At 42.6% G+C, this 19058-nt stretch overlaps 1 protein-coding gene across 1 annotated transcript in view; it reads right to left on the bottom strand.

Moving 5' to 3' along the window:
• CSMD1 (CUB and Sushi multiple domains 1) overlaps window positions 1–13948 on the bottom strand; it is a 2093217-nt gene extending 2079269 nt beyond the window's left edge. Inside the window, exon 1 of the mRNA XM_075063712.1 lies at window positions 13477–13948. Within this exon, the coding sequence (XP_074919813.1) occupies window positions 13477–13543 (67 nt within the window). The 5' untranslated portion in view covers window positions 13544–13948. The remainder of the gene's footprint in view (window positions 1–13476) is intronic.
• Between the last annotated feature and the right edge of the window lie 5110 nt (window positions 13949–19058).

Consider the following 19058-nt stretch of genomic DNA (forward strand, 5'->3'; position numbering starts at 1 on the left):
ATTTACACAATCTCCTTTCATGTCTGTAGTCAGTATAGCTGGATTGGACTTTTTAAATATGCATGATTACAAATGACCATTTGGCCCTTCTATCTACTGTCTCGCTATCTATCTCATTCTAGGCACACTGGTGATAGTTTCTGCTTTTCTATGTTGCAGCTAACAATTTTACCTTGTAACCACTGAAACCACGATATTCTACTGTCTCCCATAGGGTTTTGTCTCTAAGGGACAGGCTTGATTAAAATACATTACAGAGTGGGTTTCTTTGAAAACAGCTGACTGCCTCATGCAGGTGACTAATGACTCCTTTCCCATTTGAGTTGTGTTAGATAGGTGGGCTGGTGGTATACACCACATATGCACAATGGGTGACCCCGGCCACTTAATCTCACCGTAAGCCAGTTGGTGTAAACAATTCATTGACTACTGCTAATCTGTAGCTTTTGTGTAGGGTCAGTTGGTTCGGTAGCACAAGTGGGACGACTTTTTGCAACCCTAGGGATCATATGCAACGGACACTTTCAAATCGTACTTGCGCCCTCACCTCGTAGCCAGTTCCATGGAGACAGCCCTAATTGTGTGTAATATGAGAGGATCATTAACAGACCTTTGGGCTGTGCTAAATAGTATGCACGGTCAACAATTGTAGCGCTTCTGGTCCCATTTTAGCGTCTGCACTTGGCCGTTGAATAGATTCTCACGCCCATGTTATCAGCGCCACACGACTAACCTGTCATGTTCCAGTAATACATTTCTAAAATAGGATCATTTAAATAAACATCTCTGTAAAATTGGCACAGTGTTCTGGCTAGTGACTTATTTACATAATTGCTACACAATAACTATATGTACAATGTTTTCAATCTTCCTTTGATGTCTCCTTTTTGATGGAACTCATATAGTCTTTCTTGACGGAATTACAGATAAGTTCCTTCCATTAGAGTTTTGCGTGGATAAAATGGGCCTCCGTGGATTTCAACGATGGATATAACTCAGATGTCACTGTAAGATTATTAGTCTCAGGAGCACACTTGTAACAGGGTGCCGTATTGATAACTGACTAGGGTAAGAGCTGAAGTGGTTAGACAGGCGCAACATAGTTTATTAGCTGCCCTCTACCACCTTAGATAACTTAAAGAATATTGGGAGCACCACTTACTCACTCTGTATTACTAGTATCTCGTCATTGGCCAAAGTAACAAATTGAGCTCCCACATCACAGCTCCAGTAACTAACATAATTCTACATGCCTCCGCCTGACATCCGTTAGGAATAATTTCTCACAGTGCGCAAAAACAAGAGGTTCCATGTGAGCTTCACAGAGCCAGACGTGTACCCAGAAGCTCCTACTTACAAGACAACCCAGAAAGAAACCACAGGACTCACTGGCATCACATACCAAGCCCCCAGACTAAAACCCCTCCAATGCATCATCACTGGATCGACAGTCGACCCGATCAGCTCGGATCGAATTTTATAGTTTTCCCTTTCACAAACACGTCAAGATATGGTTGCCAATTACAGAGCAGTTTTTTGTTTGTTCTTTACCTTGACTTCTACTTTTTCTGTTACTGGAGCAGCACTGGAATTCCATCCATCGTCGCCACTTGTTATATCCTTGGGGGCAGCCGATTTAGGAAGAAATCACTTGAGGCCAGACAGCAGACAGCTAACAAAACTACCATTTATTTACAGACACAGAGCTCACTCAACTGGCCGAAACTGGCTGGGCTATCCCCTAATAATCTAACTCAGTTGCCATAGGAACAAAAACCATGACAACCAAATACACAACAGTGTGAACTGGCTTAGTTTCAAATTGCAACTTGCACTGCTTTATAATTTTTGCTCTGTAATTGCTATTCTGTTCCTGAGTATGTCATGTTCAGATCTCTTTCTTCAGTATGACTTTATATATGGGGGGAAATGGGACGCTTTGGTGTTTAAATAAAGCAAAAATAATGGGTTTATACTTGGAAGCTGTATGAGGTTTGTATCTTACAGAATTATTAGCTAAAGGTACCTCACATTCACCAAAAGGTGAATGGATATTGTGTATTGTATTGATTCTCCTTACCATTCAAAAGTAAATGTAAATTAGGCACAAATGACAAGAGGTTCTGGAGAGCCAAGCGTCTGCAGGTTCCATTGAAGTCAATGGGACCTGCAGGTACTTGACAACTCTGAAAATAATGCAAAAATTAAGACTCATATAAAGCTAGAATCTTGTCATAAAGAGTGTTCCCACCACTCTTCCAAGTGCATTGGACTTTACTCTAAAACTTGTTTCTTTACTACAGTTTGCTCAGCGGAAGCCTTATAGTATGCACATGTTCTGTTAATCAGTAAACAGATTTACCCTTCCATCAGATACTTGGTTACAAAGGGTTTGTGTTGCAGGCAGAATGGGTATGACTTGAGTTTCGATGTTATCACAAATGTATTCCATCCACAAGTCTGTTTCTTTGTTAAATAAAAGAGACAAGGTGGATGAGGTAATATTATTCATTGGACAAACTTCTTCAGGTCTTCTTCAGACACTGAGATGCAGTACTAGTAAAGTGCAAGTTTTAAAGAGCATGAGCAGGTGAGATAGGAGGGACAAGGTCTCTGAACTCTTGGGGCCTGATCTTGCAGTCCTTACTCAACAAACACTCCCTCTGAAACCAAGGAGAGTGTTGTCTGAGCAAGGCTTGAAAAGCTGGGTTTGTGAGGAGTTGACATGACTCATTTTCCTGTCAGTTAAGTTGGTACCACCCCAAAGAGGTTGGACCAAAGTTCCTGAGAGGAGATTCTGGCCCTACATCCTTACTTGAAATACTGGATTAGTTCCAGTTTTCAGCAGTAGAAACTCAGACTTATAACAGTAAAATGATTAGCTATTATTGATCCAAACTACTATGTATCTATATGCAGACAGAACTGATCAGATAGGTATTCCTGAGAAATTGAAAACTTAATTCACTTTGACAAAACAATTCCTATACTTTTTTAAATGTAATATTAGTCATCTCAAATCCATTACCAAGTGCTAAAGAAACTACACCAACTGTCTGACCATCATCTTCCAGGAACATTTAAAAAAAAATCTGTTCCAGGGCTCCTTCATTACAAAGAAACCTATTTTCACAGTAGAAATAGCACTGAACTTTATCTTATTTTCATACCACGTTCCTTTCGCTTCTAACTGTAATCTAATACCTCTTTAAACCAACAACTTATATCTTTAGAAACTATTTTAAAGTATCTTTAGACTATTTTTATGTATTTCAAAACAGTCAAAATGTAAATATTTTGCTGAGCATAGATCAAATGGGAAAGTTTAGTTTGGTTAGAAGTACCTCAGATATAGTAATGGAAATGTTCAGGCAACATACCCTTTTATTCTTTTTTTCCTACTGTAATATTTCATTGAACTAATTTTGTAATTGGAGCTGTAAAAGAAATAAAATGATTAATCCTTTTTTGTTCTATAATCCTTTCTGTAGTGTAATTCCCTCAAAATGTAAAGCTTCAAGATAAAATATTGTCATGGAGATCAAAACGACAATTGTAAGTTGGCCTCTCCACTCTCCAGTACCTATTATTATTTTGATGATTACTATTTATTATCATCGCATGGTTACAAAGGAAATCTTAACAGCCTGATAACACAACATCTAAGGCCGGATCCTCAGCTGGTTAAAGCAACATAAATCCATTGATTGGATTGCAACATGCTACCAAATTTTTTTTTTTACTGTTTATAGGTGCATACAGAATATTAGGGGCTAGATGCTCAGCTGTCTTAAACCATAAAATATAAAAACCAGGGAAACCTCATATCCCAAAGTGTTATCTGATGCACTGGCTTTTAAGAAAAGACTCTAGAGCCTCTCAAGAGTTGACAGAAAGAACTAGATTGTCATGGCAACATGAGTTGTAGAAATCCTTCTTTGCTGTTTGTACAGATCATCTCCATTTGATCAGTCTGTTTACTAAATGTTACTAAAGAAAGCAATTAAAGGTTAATCTCTCCTCAAAAGCAAATAAATTAAATGCTAGTGAAATGGAGCAGAGAGGATAATTTCAGGCTGGTCAACAGATATCAAATATAATGGCTCTTCAATATAAATGATGCTTCTGTGGCTATCTGCATAATATCAAATACTAATATTATGCATGAGTTAGGGCTCTATTCATCAATATTTGACTTGCCACTATGTCCTCATTTTGATATGAGTTTTCTTCATGGATCGAGGATGCAATAATGGCCATTGAGTTCCCTGGGCTTCGGATTAGGTTCCAACTACTCAGGATTCATCCTTTAGGAAACTTAAACTATAAAGCACAGTACCAACATCAAAGCCAAATTTGGCTAGCTGTGAATAGAGGCAAGGATTTCAACCACAGACTGGGAGATTCTTTTCAAATTAACAACCTTGTGGATCTGCAAAAGGCTTAACAAGATTGCAGCATTTATGCTTGTTTTATAGCCTGTTTTAAATAGGTTCATAGGTAAAGAAGAGAGCCCTAGCTGAACAAAGGTCACTCATCTATATACTTCTGTGTTGCCACCTTTGCTTTCCTAAAACCTACTAGCATCACATTCTTCCCATTAGAGCCATTGCAAACAATGAGTCAAGGTGAATACTCTAGATATTAATGTGCTTACATAAAGAAAATCAATTTCATTTCACAAGAGATATGTCTTCAAATGTTGAAGGTCACATACTGTAACATCAGCAGCTACTCGATGGTACTAGAGTTCTCAAAGTGAAGTGTACAGTACTATTGTCTCCAAATGCTTAGTCTGACTTAACTCCTGTATTATATTATAAGAAAGATCAGAAGGATACTTTCTGTTTCCCCTTCTCAAGCATACCATTACCCTTACCATTTTGTTCCCTCTTCTTTTCTTATTCTTTGTTACAGTAACTTGTTTTGTTCTCTTTTAGGATCCATGTGTGCATATATGTTTCTACTGTGCCTAGAAATACAGTGCCCTGATTTTATGTGGTTCCTTGGAGCACTATAATCTCATTGCAACTACATACAAAATACCAATAATTACATTAACAAACCCCAATATGATAAATCTGAATCTTATTTAGATTGTGAAGTCAAGCAGAAAAATGTCAGTTAAGATTGCCAGTGTCAGCTCTTTCTCTCTTTCAGCGTGGGAGCTGGGGAGCTCCTTTCCAATCTGGTGCCCCCAGTAGTGGGAATGGGCCACTGGAGCCATATGTTGTGTTTGTGATGGCTGTGTGGAGCCTGGACCAGCTCCTTTTCCCAATTCCTGGGGATTTGGTCTGCTTCTGGGGTTCCCAATACAATGTGCACTGCCACAGCTTTGGTAAACCAGGCCCTAGATTCGAATTTTATGTTCCGTTATTATTTTGGTTTGCTGCCAAAATGATGCTGACAACACACATGAAAGGAGGGAAATGATTATTTTCAAACTTTTACATCTCTTTTATATTTGATCAGAAGCTCATGGAAAAAAGAAAAGGCACATCTCTGGCCCCAGGACACTCTCTGCCAAATTTCAAAGGCTTGATGCCAACAATTAAGGTGTTTAAGCTTTTTTTAAAAAAAATTAGGCAATCTAACTAGAGGTGTCACTATCGGCCTATTCTATAATAAAAAAACAAAGATGACTTTCATAGAAAAATATGCAAAAGCTTGCATTTTGCAACTTTTCAGTAAAAAAATCTTACTTTGCAATTACAAATAAAGTAAAAGGCAAGGGCTGCAAAATTCCATTTTAAAATGGTGACAATATTTTATGTAACTCTTTGCAAAACAAAGGCTGTAGGCTTTGCAAAGTATTATTCATCATGCTCAACACTGTATAAGCTGCAATTTAGCAAACAATTTTTTTCCAGAATACCACTGTACAAAAGAGACATGATTGTGGGGCATGATCCTGTATTTCAGTATCCCTGGGATACTATAGAAGAGACGTAAAACATTTCAAGACTAAAATGATGGTAGTATTTTCTGCACGTTGTCCACAATAATTTTTTAAAGAGGGGAGGGGAGAAGCAGCAAACTAGAAGTTGAGTAAAATTCTATCTCTGTTTTGTATATTGGATAAATTGTTCAAGAAGAGATTACCTTCATAAATATATGAGCCTATTAATGCTGCCAAGATCAATGACCCAGATTCACTGCAAGTTCATGCTGTTTTACACCAGTGTAAACACTGACAGAGGGCCCCAGTGACTGAAAGTTCACCTGAGAAAAAGGGTGTTGCATCACAAAATCACAATCTATTCTCAGCATTATTCAGAGAACTAATCATTCACCAAGGGCCCCATCCAGCTACTTTTGAAATCAACAGAAAAACTCCTATTAACATGAATTACAGCTGTTTTGGGACCTCAAAATTATAATAAGTTATTTTGCTTTACTAAAAAAGTCTCTGAATGTTAAGTTATATAAAGATGGAAATAGCTATTACATAGCTAATTGGTAATTAAAAATGCATAATTTAATAACTGCGAAACTGTAACAAATTGCAATTAATTTTTATACCTGAAATTAGAGCATTACTAAAATTGCAAGAAATCATTGGAGGGAGGGTTGCTTGTTTGTTTTTGCTTATCTTTCACTGAAAGTGAACTATTAACATTTCTCTGATTAATCAAGGGGCATCTGGTTAATCATCAGAAATATGAGACTAATTAAATCTTGCCATACTTTTTAACTGAATGGGCCCTCCAGTTAAAAATGATAGGAAACTGTTGTGGTTTACAGTTTTTCAACTGCATACGATCTTGGAGAAAAATATATATGCTCTGAAGAATGGTATGACTCTTTAATGACAATACAATGTAGGTATTTCTCTTGTGAGGTCTGTATGCATGTGTATTTCTTCTTTTACAATTAAATTCCTAAATGTAGACAACTGATAAATATTGCCTTTGTATATCAGCATAACACTGGCACTAATCCAAGTAGTTTGTTTAAGCATTAATTAATGTTTATAACCAAGCTAATGTGGATTTTCTTAAATATGGAAGAAATGTTGTGTGGTTTACTGAAATCTTTCATCCAGCTAGAATAAAGGTATATAAGGACAAAGCAAGATCTCACAGTTTTCCTCAGGCACTGAGGGTATTTGTCCCTAGTTCAAAAGTTACTGGTTGATCAAAATGGTGTAAAGCAGAGGTTCTCAAACTGTGGTCTGTGGACCACCAGTGTTCCAAGAGCTCCCTTCAGGTGGTCTGTGGATAGTTCCATCCAAGGTGCATGCCTGGGCAGCCCCACATGAGAGAATGAAGGCCACCCACCTAATTAGTGGAGCTGTGCAGGCATGGCTCCACTAATTAGGTGCCTGGACCCTGGAGAAGATGCACATGTAAGGTGAGGTGATGGCCTTGGGGGAGAGAGGTAGGTGGGAGGGACCAGTGGGGGGAGGAATTTGGGATGTGCAGGGCTGCAGCAGCCAGAGAAAGAGGTGACTTTCCCCAGCTCCAGGGCTATGTCTGCCAGGGAAAGATGGCCGTCCTTCCCAGCCTCAGCTCTGTGGCTACTGTGACAGGGGAGAGACTACCATCTTTCCCTTGCGCGCTGTTGCAATGAGGAAGAGAGGGCACATCCATCACATTAGAAAGGTAAGGACTATTGATATTAAAATATGAGTTGTGTGCTTTTATTTGTGTAGCAAAAAAACCTTAATTATTATTATATTATTATTATTATTATTTTATTATATAGTGCTTTTATCCAAAGCACTTGACAATAGTTAGCTAATGGTACAAACAACATTTGGAAAGATCATTAAGTGGTTCGCCGAGACCCTCGGCAATTTTCAAGTGGGTCTGTGAAAAAAAAAGTTTGAGAACCATTGGAAAGGAAATTGCAGCTGATGTAGAAAAGTAAAGTAAAATAAGCAATTCATACACCCATACATCATTGCAGAAATGTGGGGGGAACAGCATAATATTATAATCTTAATTTTGCAGCCATGTTGACGTGATTCCAGAAGGGCCATGATCTTATTGCAATTATACTAGGATACCTTTATAGTAATGCCACTCAACTACACTACAGGCCTTGTCTAAACTTAAAAGTTTTGCTGCTTTAATGATGTTAGCATAATTAAAGTGGAAGATGCCTCTTTGTATAGACACAATTATAATGTCATAAAAATGCTTATAGCTTACTCTGATTCAGCCAATCAAAATAAGATATACTGATATAATTGCATCTACACTAGGACTTTTACTGGCATAATGATGTTGGCAAAACAAATCACACCCCTACCAACTTAGTTTTTAAGTGGAGACTGGGCCTCAGAGACCACAGATGTAAAGATCCCAGTTACTTCATGGCTTTGAACTCACAGTAAGATTTGAATTTACAGCACCCCACCATAAGCAGTGGATTACTCTGAAATAAGGTATTAATGTGAAGGTCAAATGATGGTGTACAAAAGACTGAACTTGTACGTTTTCAAATTAATAGTCAATAAGGGTTCTCAGTCACTTCCCAGGTAGGACCCTCAGTACAGCAAACCGTTAATATGTTGGTTTCTGTTCCTTGAGATTTACACACTTGTATTCAGTGGGATCTAAGTTTCAATTTCAAAGTATCTGGACCCTAACTTCCTTAAGCTTCCTTGAAAATCCCAGCCTAAATAAATACGTCATTATGCTGCTGTACAGCCAGTACAAATGAGATCAAGAATCAGGCCCCAAATTTGTATAGGAGGAACACTTAGCAGAAAAGCAAAACAAACAAAAAGCCTCACATAATACTCTCAAGCTTTAGCCTAAATCATACATATGTGTGAAAGGGCATAAATCTCTAGGTGCAAAAGTAAGCAACTGAAACTAGCCCAGAGAATATTTCCTGTGCTTAGAGTCTAGCTCAGAGGGTGCCGTATGCCCTCAACACTCATTTTGATTCTAGTGAGCCCTGAAGTCATTGTACACCTTACACAACTGGGCTCTTGTACACCATCATCAGGGTCTCATATTAGCACACTACTGTATCTTCTTTTGGACTATCTTTAATAGGAGAGTTAAAACCAGAAGGTGGCCATGTTCTTGGGTTCTCCGATGAACTCATATAATTTCTACAGTGTAGTTTTTTCAGATTTTACCTAATATTTTTACTTTAGTGTAAAACCAGAAACATGGGTCTTTCCTAATGTAAAGGTGTATTTTTAAAAAGAGGAGATAATTTATTAAAAATGAACACACTGATACATTCGGACAGCATATCTTAATTCTGGGGACAGAACTGCCTGCTTATTTTCGTTTCTTGTTAGGCCATTTCCACTTCAGACTGAGCAGAATTGGGATTGTCCATTGAGTACTTATCACTCACTTCTGAACATCCAATACTTGGCTCTGGTCCTAAGTGCAAAAATTAAAAAAAAAAAATCCTCTTTAACTCATTTTCTCCTTGCTTATTTGAGCTTCCTCTGGAGGAGATAGGAGCCTCTCTAGGGACACCATTTTCACAGTTTGAGAAACATTGCTCTGCAGATAGAGAAAATACATGACTTTAAGAGAGAAACGCTTTCAACTCAACATACTGAGGAGGCCTTAAATGTAGTGGAAATTTATAGGTGCTGTAGTCATAGTAATTATTTGACAAAGTGACCACAGCAAGCAGAGAATACATAAAATGCAGGGTTGTTATTTTTTTAAACAAGATCTTTAAACTGTAGATGTGTGAGTGCTTTCCCAGACTGGATATGATTTAAACACAGAAATCTCTTTCCTTCTCTCTTTTTGATTAACATGAACTATACCTCTGAGGCTGTAATATAAAATAAAACTTGTTTATGAAAATTCTGTTTGAGACAATTAAATGGCGTACTTTCTCTTTCATTGCCAAAGTGATCTGAAAAAGGACAGTAACTGATCTTGTAAATATTTGAAAACATGTATTGTGCCCAATATAAAACATTTCATCCATGCATTCCCCTATGTTGTCTTCTATAAAAGTAGCTAGAGACGCAAAGGATAAAGATTCCACCAGTAGAGAGATTATTTTATTATAGCCTGAAGAAATTTTAATCTCACAGTAATTTAAATCTTCTGCTTTACTTTCCTATTAGTAGATGTTTCTCATCTTTTTTAAAGAGAGAGAGGGAGAGAGAGAGAGAGGACAATGCTACTGTGTTTTTGCAAGATTCAAAGAAACTAACAGACTCCTGGAAGTTTTTGGCTGAGATGCAGCCTATCTAAATGAGCAAATCACTATGATAAACAAGCCACTTTCCCCTACAGAGCTGAGTACTGCTGTTGTTTGCCCTGTGAGCATTCTTTTCTCTGGTAGTTTCTGAAGGAGTGATATTTTTAAATAACTCCATGTCTGTCTCTCTATAGCATATAAAAAGAGAAAAACTCTACCTCTTTTGCAAAATATTCACATAGTTCAGTATAACATAATGGTAGCAGCTGAATGGAAGTCATAGCAATGCCTCTCTACTTACTACATTAAGGGGAAATGTGCGCATTTCTTTACAGTCATTCCTTGCTTTTTACCTTTGAAAAGTTGTAGCCAATTGTACAGCAGCAGAGGGTCTGAATTTCATTTCATAACACTACAGTTAAAGAGCAATGCATAAGGTAGAAGAGCTCTCATTTATAGCTGGATAAAGGGAAAACTACGTGCAAGGCAACACCTACAGAAAAATGCAGCACTTCGGAGCTTTACATATCAAACCCCAGAGGGAAATCCCTCTTACAATGAACAGCAAATTAATTCACCGCCTTTGGACAGCTAAAATAAAGAGTTCTTGGGATCTATTCATTAACATTTTATGGGCTTCTGGAAGCAAAGGCTGTTCATATTACTAAGCAATGAATTCTCTCGCTCTTTTTACTCTGTAAATCTAATTCCAGCGCTAGGTTTATCTTTTACTAAATATAGATACCTGTGCGAAACTGCCTAGGGACCTTAATAGGGAAGAATTATGTCAAATATCCCTGCTGTTTCCTCTTCTACCTGTTCTTTGGCTTCAATATTAAGTCAGGTTGCAGCCTTTAAGTGGGTGCGTTCCTGCTCCATATTAAATCAGGTATAATTATATTCTGCAGCCCAGCATCAGAGGTAGTGCCCAAATATGCCTGGCCAAGCTCTTTGTATGTAACCAAACCACGTCGGATCGGCACTGAATAACCAAGATCCAGCCTCCAGCTTTTCATATGTGCTGTCAGCCGTGCAAAGAAACACTTAAATGTCAAACGCCAGAACCAGCTACAGTGTATGTTATAAATGAGGAGAGGGTCTAAGTCCTCCAAGAGAGCCGAGACAATAGTAGCATTGATTGCAACTCGCCTCATTCCACCCCCGAGGCCAAGCCAGGGGACAGATTATTAGCCTTGCTCCGGTGGGGTGGGCTGGGCTGGGGCAGGGGCAGAATTGGGAATTGCCATTGCGTGTCAGTTCCTGACCTACCCTATCTCTCTCCCCGGCCCCGATCTTCTGGAGCTGGAGGCGCTGCTGCACCCAGGCAGGTGTTAATCACCGCCGCCTCCTAGCCCCAGCGCGACGTGCCAGCGGATCCGGCCTCATGTCATTATCCCCCAAACCCACCCAATCCAGAGGCAGGGGCTGAAGTGCCAGGCACGTGTGGGGATTATTAAACAGCCGCAGGGCAGTGCAAAGCGTGGGTTAATTGGAGGAGGATCAGGAATCGAAAGGCGGGAAGGCAAATAGCCCATGCCAGCCAGGGGGAAAGGATCAGCCGGCAGACGAGGGGTAGGTAGGTGGGGGCTGGGAGCGCGGGACGTCTGGATAGGTGATTATACATAACAGATTTTTTGCTTTACTGGGACTGGAGTGCACCATGTATTGCACCAAGGACAACCCCCATTCAAGGAGCTGCCCTTTCAGCACCACCATCAAATCAATCCGATGTTCGTGCTTCTCTGCTCTCTATTCCCAACCAGCAAAAGGAGATCGGGGGTACCCTAGTGACCCAATGTTGCCCTGTCACCCGGGGCAGCCCCAGGATTTGGGCTGAGGCAGGTCCTCGGGGGGTTCGGGACCAGACATGTCTTATTGCTGCTCCGTCGGTTCCTTTGCCCAGCTCAAAGTGGATCAGAACTAGATCTACACCTACTGCCCCGCACCCCTCTCAGAACCGCTGTCTGCGGGGCAAAGCTACCCCGGGGACATGCGAAAATCAAAGGGCACTTTGCAATGCCGCCCTGTGCAGACGTGGCCCCCAGCCCGAGGGGCCCAAAGGAGAGGGCAAGACAGGGAACGAGGAGCTAAACTCCTCCTCAGTTTGGAGTCTGGCGTTTCGCTTTCTTTCTCTCCTTCTTATTTTCAGTCACCGCCTCTCCCGCCCCCCCCCCCCAAAAAACACAACAACAACTGGGGAGCAGCAGACGGAGGCAGAATACGGGAGGAAAATAAGATGGAATCAACTATTTATTTTTAAGAAACATTTTGAAAATTTGGGAGGAGGACGGGACGCTGCCCCCACCTCCCACGCGCTGTGCAGATGACAAAATAAACAGACCTCCCCCCTCCTCCCAGGACACGCTGCATATAGAGAAAACAGCTCCGAGCAGGTGGACTAGGAAACAGGCACAGGTGCCTTGCTGTGAGGTGAGCATCGCCCCCCTAACCCCGCCCCCCAGCGCAGCACTTAAAAGGACCTAGCTAACGAAAGGCGAAGCCGATAATGAATGGGGAAGTTGTTGTCTCCAGGCATGAGGCAGGTGTTGGGGCTGAGGCCAGCCCTGAAGTTGTGAAACCCCGTTCTGCTGCCCCTTCCCCTCCCCCTAACTCCTTCCCAGGCGCAAGCCAAGCTGCTGGGCTGGGGAGCGCTGGGCAGCACGGAGCTCCCTTCATCCCCGCGGGGGAGAGGAGAGGAGGTCTAGAGAGAAGCCGGACCCAGCTCTCCTTCTTTCTGCTACTTCCCCAGCTAGGCCACTCCTGGGAACTTACAAGAGACGAAGTCCGACCATAGGGGAAGCGGGGGCGACTCCGCCCAGCCACCTGCTCGCCCAGCCGCGGGAGCACGGAGCCGGATCGCGGTGTCAGGAGTGGGGAGGTGTATTTAAATCCAGGGAAGGGAGGGGAGAGACAAACTTGCCTGCCCAGGTGCTGTCTGCAGCACGCGGGTAAGTACCGCACAGCCGTGTGCAGCGGCGAACTGTTCGCAAACTCCCCTCCGCATCCTATGCTCACAGCTTCGCTCCGAGCACCACAGCAGGCAGAGAGCAGTGGGGTCCGGCTCCTGCTCGCCGCTTTCTCCCCAGCGCTTGTCAGGAGCCATGGGGCTGGCTCTGAACTCAAAGCCCGGAGAAGTCCACATGGGAGAGGGAGGATAAGGGAAAGGTGGGAATGGCTTGGGAAGCCGAATGCCTGTAATTGCGTTGAACAGAAATCAGTGAGGGGGAACTCGCCGGTGGGGAGCGGAGAGTTGGCGTGAAATAATCGCCCCGATCCCCAGTGAGCTCCTTCCTGAGCACAAATACAGACCCTGAATGCAAGAAACCCAAATCTTACCCTGAGCTGCAGTGAGGAGCCCCGCGCAGAAAAACAGCAGAGACTTGAATTTCTTCCACGCAGTCATGTCTGCAGTTATTCCACACACCCACACACAGCCCCGGCGGCTCTTCTCGGCTGTGACCGTCTCCTCCGAGGAGCAGTGGGACTAAGGACAGTGCCAAATAATCACCAAAGGGCAAAGAGAGAAAGAGGGGAAAGATCCAGGTCCCGAGAGCAGCGCAGCATCCGACGCCTCCTGCAGGACTGGTGGCTCGGCTCGCTTCGCTCTTCTCATAGCATCAGGTCCCGAGCCACTGCAGGGCTGGGATGCTTAGAGCCTGGTTGCGGGCTGGCCGGTCCAAGGGGGAGGAAAAACAAGCAGAGATCCAGGCAGAGAGGCATCGAGAGAAGCAGGGAGGCAAGAGAGAAGAGGCAGCAGGCAGAGAGCGATCCAGCAAGTGCGAGAAGGTGGAGGAGGAGAGAGGGAGGGATCGAGAGCGCAGCAAACGGGCTGCTAGCGACACAAGGAGCTGCTGCTACTGCTGCTGGACTCAACCATCACTTCCCACAGAGAGGGGAAGGAGACTGGCTGGAGCTGCACAGCCAGCACACACCAACCCAAGTGGGCAGCCTCCTGGCTGCAACGTGCAGGCACTCACACTGGCCGGGCAGCCTCCCCACTCAAGAACCAGGCGCCTTTGCCATAGCATCGGGGTCACTCTGTCTCAGGCACTCACATGCAGAGGGGACAGCAAGGCGAGGCAACTTGAGCTACACTTGAAGAGTCCCATGAAGGCAAAGGTTTCCTTCCTACACCCTCTTGGCTCCTGCTTGCTGTCAGAGTGCCCCTGGCCTTCACTGCACGCAATTAGCGCGCATAGATGCCAAGAGAAGGGCGAACAATGCCCTGTGTTGCACAACACTTGGTTACGAAATGAACCACCCTATTTGGATGAGGTCCTGCTCTTAGATCAGTCTTCTCAGGTACCTCTTCCACGCTCCCTCGCTAGGGCGCCTCCGCGATTTGTAATAGCTATGTATAGTTTCCAGGGCTGGGGGGCGGGGGGGTGGAAGGAGAGGGAAGGAGGAGGAGGAAATCCCTGGTAGCTCTAGACCCAAGCTAGCTTTGGAAAAGGAAGAATTTCTGACCTGTTACGTGCTCCAATAGTTCATATCAAATTCTTCAATCGGAACAAATTGATCTTCTTAGGGGGACTAAAAGAACCGAAGTCTCCTTGAGAAACGGTGCCCTGTCTTTGCACGCCTATTCCTAATGACTCGTGTCACCAAGAAGGATTTCTGCCATTAAAAAACGTTTCCAAAATCCAGACGTTTCAGGCTAGTACTCAGAAAGGGCTTCTCTTAGACATGACCCTAGCACAAAAGGAGACTGTTCGGAGAGGCTGATGAAAATAAAACTTTAGCATATTATATGTTGTAGTGTTACCAGGGTTAGGATATATGTGTGCTTCCCCCCATCCCTCACCCCACCTTTGCACCTAGTCTCTTTTTACAATTAAGAAAATATCTTTAAAAATAAGAGAGCCCCAAGTCTTGGTTTAGATCCAATAGGAATTAAAACACTATAGCCACTACTACTACACACTGTGCATAACTACATAATTAATGCTTGATGTTACCTATATCAGTAATTAAAATATTACAAAGGATCGTAGGAGAGAAACGACACACGTGGAGAGAGGTAGTTTCAAGGTTGTAATTATTCACTTATGATGAGTTTTCTTTCTTGGTGAAATATGCAACGTTGTTTTCTCATTGTAAGTTACGGTAAGGTGGCGAATGGGTATTGAACGGGGGAGGCTGACTTTGTAATAAGCTTGTATTTATGTATTAATGTTGTTGCCTTTCTCACCCAAAAAATCTCAGGGCAATGAAAATCTGCAGGAAAAGACGTGACATTACTGCCATCTCGTGGTGAGTATGTCTTGTGATTGCTTCATTTTTTCGATGTTTATTTCTCAATTCTACTCCAAAAATGACTGCATATGTGAAGAACTGAACGCTTTATAATAAAGATATATACAAATCACCTCTAAGATGAATTTTTGTATTCATGACAATAAGAAGATTCTAAAAGTAGCTAGAATCAGGCAGAATGTGGGCAGGCACAGTGAGAACTTCCTCACACAAACTTCCTCTACTGATACACTTCTCTGCTGACATGCAATTCAGCTGCCCACCATCGTATTTATCGTGCAGATCACTCATTGTGATGAACTGTGCCAAATTCTGAAGTTAGTGTGTGAGCTGTAGAAATGTTCGCCAAGCTTAAAATTGGGATTGCTAGTTCCTAACCCTCACTAGTTCTGGGCCCAGATTTCCTAAAAAAAGAAGTTTCTTATAGAAACCCATTGAACTTTTTGCCATTTCCACCACTAGATTTTGATCTAGTCCCTTTTCAGAGATGAGTAGATCAAAGCACACTATGGAAATGTCAGTTCAGGATATCAGCGTCCACACCCACACTCAGTGCAGGGCAGTGTAGTGCCAGGTAGATTTATACCCTAGCTTGTGATGCACTACTGTTCCTGTAGACATGCCCTTAAAAATTCAGACATTAAGTAGTACTGAGAATCTTATTTAAATCAGCAGAAGTAAGGTACATTGAAGGTAACTGTATTATTGATTAAATCAGTAGTTCTCAGACTTTGGGTCGGGGCCTCAAAGTGGGTCATGACCCATGTTAATGAGGTCGACAGGGATAATTTAGACTTACTGGGGACTGGGACCGCTGCCTGCGGCTGAAGCCTGAGGTCTTTAGTCCTGGGCATTGGGACTCAGATTACAGGACCCTGCCTGGGATTGAAGCCCTTGACCTTCAGCTTTGGCCTCCCCACACCTGGGGCTCAGGCTGGCTCAGGCTTCAGTCCCCCCCCCTCCTGGGGTCATATAGTAATTTTTATTGTCAAAAGGGGAAGGTCACAATGCAATGAAGTTTGAGAACCCCTGGATTAAATATTATTGGCACTTATGTAGAACTTGCAGACATAGATATCAGAGTCCTTTACAAAGGGAGGTATGTAAAGAGCTGCAGTGCTCCCCGGGAGCAGCTAGATTATGAGCACCTTAACTCTACTTGCCCTTAACAAGGAAGGAGCCTTGTTTGTGCCTGCTGTGGAACAGCACCCTGAAACCACCAGCCTCCAGCAACACAAGTACAGCCTTCCTTGCCTCCACAGACCTTGCTCTCTGCACAGTTAGTGATAAGCACACTGAATACTCAGAGTATTCCTTGATGTGTCCAGCTCCTTGTCCACGGAACACTCAAAGAATTACCAGGCCTGCTAGTCCCAAAATAACAGTACACACCAGCTTGTAAGATTCAACTCAGGACCAGCACTTTGGTTAATACCTCAGCACTGAGAAATATTTCTAATGAAAACAAAAATACATTTATTATCAAAGACTAGAAATTCAGGTGGTAATGAGTGAATATGGTGGAGACAATTGGTTATATATAAAGCAAAGTCATAATACACTTTCTAGAGTCTAAACTTAACTAACAGGTTAAGCTCCTGGCTCACCCCTGGCTCACCCCTCTTCAGTGTTTTCAGTCAAGGTTGGCTCAGACCCTGCTTTAAGGAATGAAAATGCACTGTCCATTTACTTCCTAGGTTCTATGTAGAGAGGATAAGGCTCGTGGCTTGTTTTGGTTTTGTTTCCCCTGTGTGCTCCTTTCCTGTTGATTTCACATCTCTTCATTGACATTTGACTTTGTATGTAAATAGCCATTCATCCTTTTAGCTTAGAGTGCTTAATTTACACATTTCTTGTCTTATTCTGGTTCCTCCAGATGGAGGTATGGCACCTTTTGATGACCTGCTTTTAACTTGCATACTTAAGAACATAATTTGCTGATACAGATACATAACTCCTTACATAGTACCTGTACATACATATCATAATGATATTGATGACCATTGTGACATTTGCTTTCATTTGAGACCTCACATGACATTCTTTGGTCAACCAGAATAAATATACCAGAATCAAGAGACACCTGTACCACTTTGCACCTCCTTGTCAGTTGGCAGTAAGAGGTTTTGTGGGGATCAAAGTAGCATTATTCTTACTTTAAAGATGAGAAGAAATAAGTCAGAAAGTAGTTAAGTGGCTTGTTCGTGGTTATACAGCAAGTCAGTAGCAGAGTTATGAACAGAACCTGGTTCTCTGCCCCAAACTAGCTCATAAAAGTCAACTGCAGACATACTGGGGCCCTGAGACAAGGGTGGAGAAGGTGCTGGGGCCATGGAGAAGTGGAAGTAGACTGTGGGGTTAGAGGGGATGCAGCACGTGGCTGCCATCTACAGGGGCCCTGGGCAAAGGACCCAGAGAACTGGGTGGGCCAGGGTCCCCTCCCCTCCCCCACTTGCCACCGAGGAAGTGGCTGGACAATGGACTACGGTTCCCCTGGAAGGGGGGGAGAACAGACTGTGACACAGCTGGAAGGCTGTGTCCTGAAGAGGTCGCCGTGGTCCTTGGGGTGACATGGGTCCTGGAGCAGAAGTGATGGCAGTGAGATGTCAGGAGGTCAGACTAGATGATCATAATGGTCCCTTCTGACCTTAAAGTCTATGAGTCAATGAGTCCATGTCACCAGACAAGGGCACACTGGTGAGCTAGGCTAATTCTCAGGACAGCCAGCAGGAGGCGCCACAGTGGTGAGTCAAACTCTGTTACACAGGCATATGCCTTATCCACTGCGCCACAATGACTCATACTTTTTCTTTCTTTTGCTCATTGTGCCTGAACAGTTCTAAAGTCATGAATAAGGCCCGTGGTCTTTTCATGTGCAATAAGAGAATCTAAATGAAAACAAAATACTCTTCCAAGCTCTGCTCACTTTAGAAGCCAGAATGAGATGCTGCTCATAGTAGATGATGCAGATGTTTAGGATATGATAATTTGTGCTTTCTGAGTTCTACCTGCCTCCATGGGCATGGCTTGACTTGGCTCAGTCACCTGCTTCTTCTGTTCTGCCTTTTGATAATTTTCCATTACTTCCAAACCATGCTCCCTTCAGACAAAGGGAGGAAACATCTTCTCCTTGTTACAGGAAACCAATTGTCCCAAGTCTTTTACTTTGACTAGCTGATCGTCAAGTGCTGACCATTCACCATTATCTCTGTCAGGCCAGGGACATGACACAGCCCTGCTATCTCAAGGGGGTTCCACACACATATAGGCTTTCCATGACACAGTAATTTCATAACATAATTTCATAAAATCCAAAATTCAGAAGTCATACAGACGGAATCTGCAACTGGTCACAATAATTACTTTTGAATGCTGCTTCACAACCAGAAAGTCCAAAGACTTACCTTTGAAATAAAAGTTGAGATAGATTCTGGAGAACATTGTTTTGAGTGAAGTATTGGAAAGCTGTACCATCATACACCAGTCAATGAGGTCCAAGGGAAGCAAAGGACATGCTTGTACACAAAAGCAAGGAGATTGGTCTATGAAGTAGAGGAACTGGAATTACTGGTGCAGGAGGTCAAACCAGATATTATAGGTATTATAGAAACACTGGTAAAATTGTGCTCAGGAAACTAATACAGGGATTAAGGGTATGTGCT

The sequence above is a fragment of the Chelonoidis abingdonii genome, chromosome 3 (assembly GCF_003597395.2).
Source record: "Chelonoidis abingdonii isolate Lonesome George chromosome 3, CheloAbing_2.0, whole genome shotgun sequence".
Classification (NCBI taxonomy): domain Eukaryota; kingdom Metazoa; phylum Chordata; order Testudines; family Testudinidae; genus Chelonoidis; species Chelonoidis abingdonii.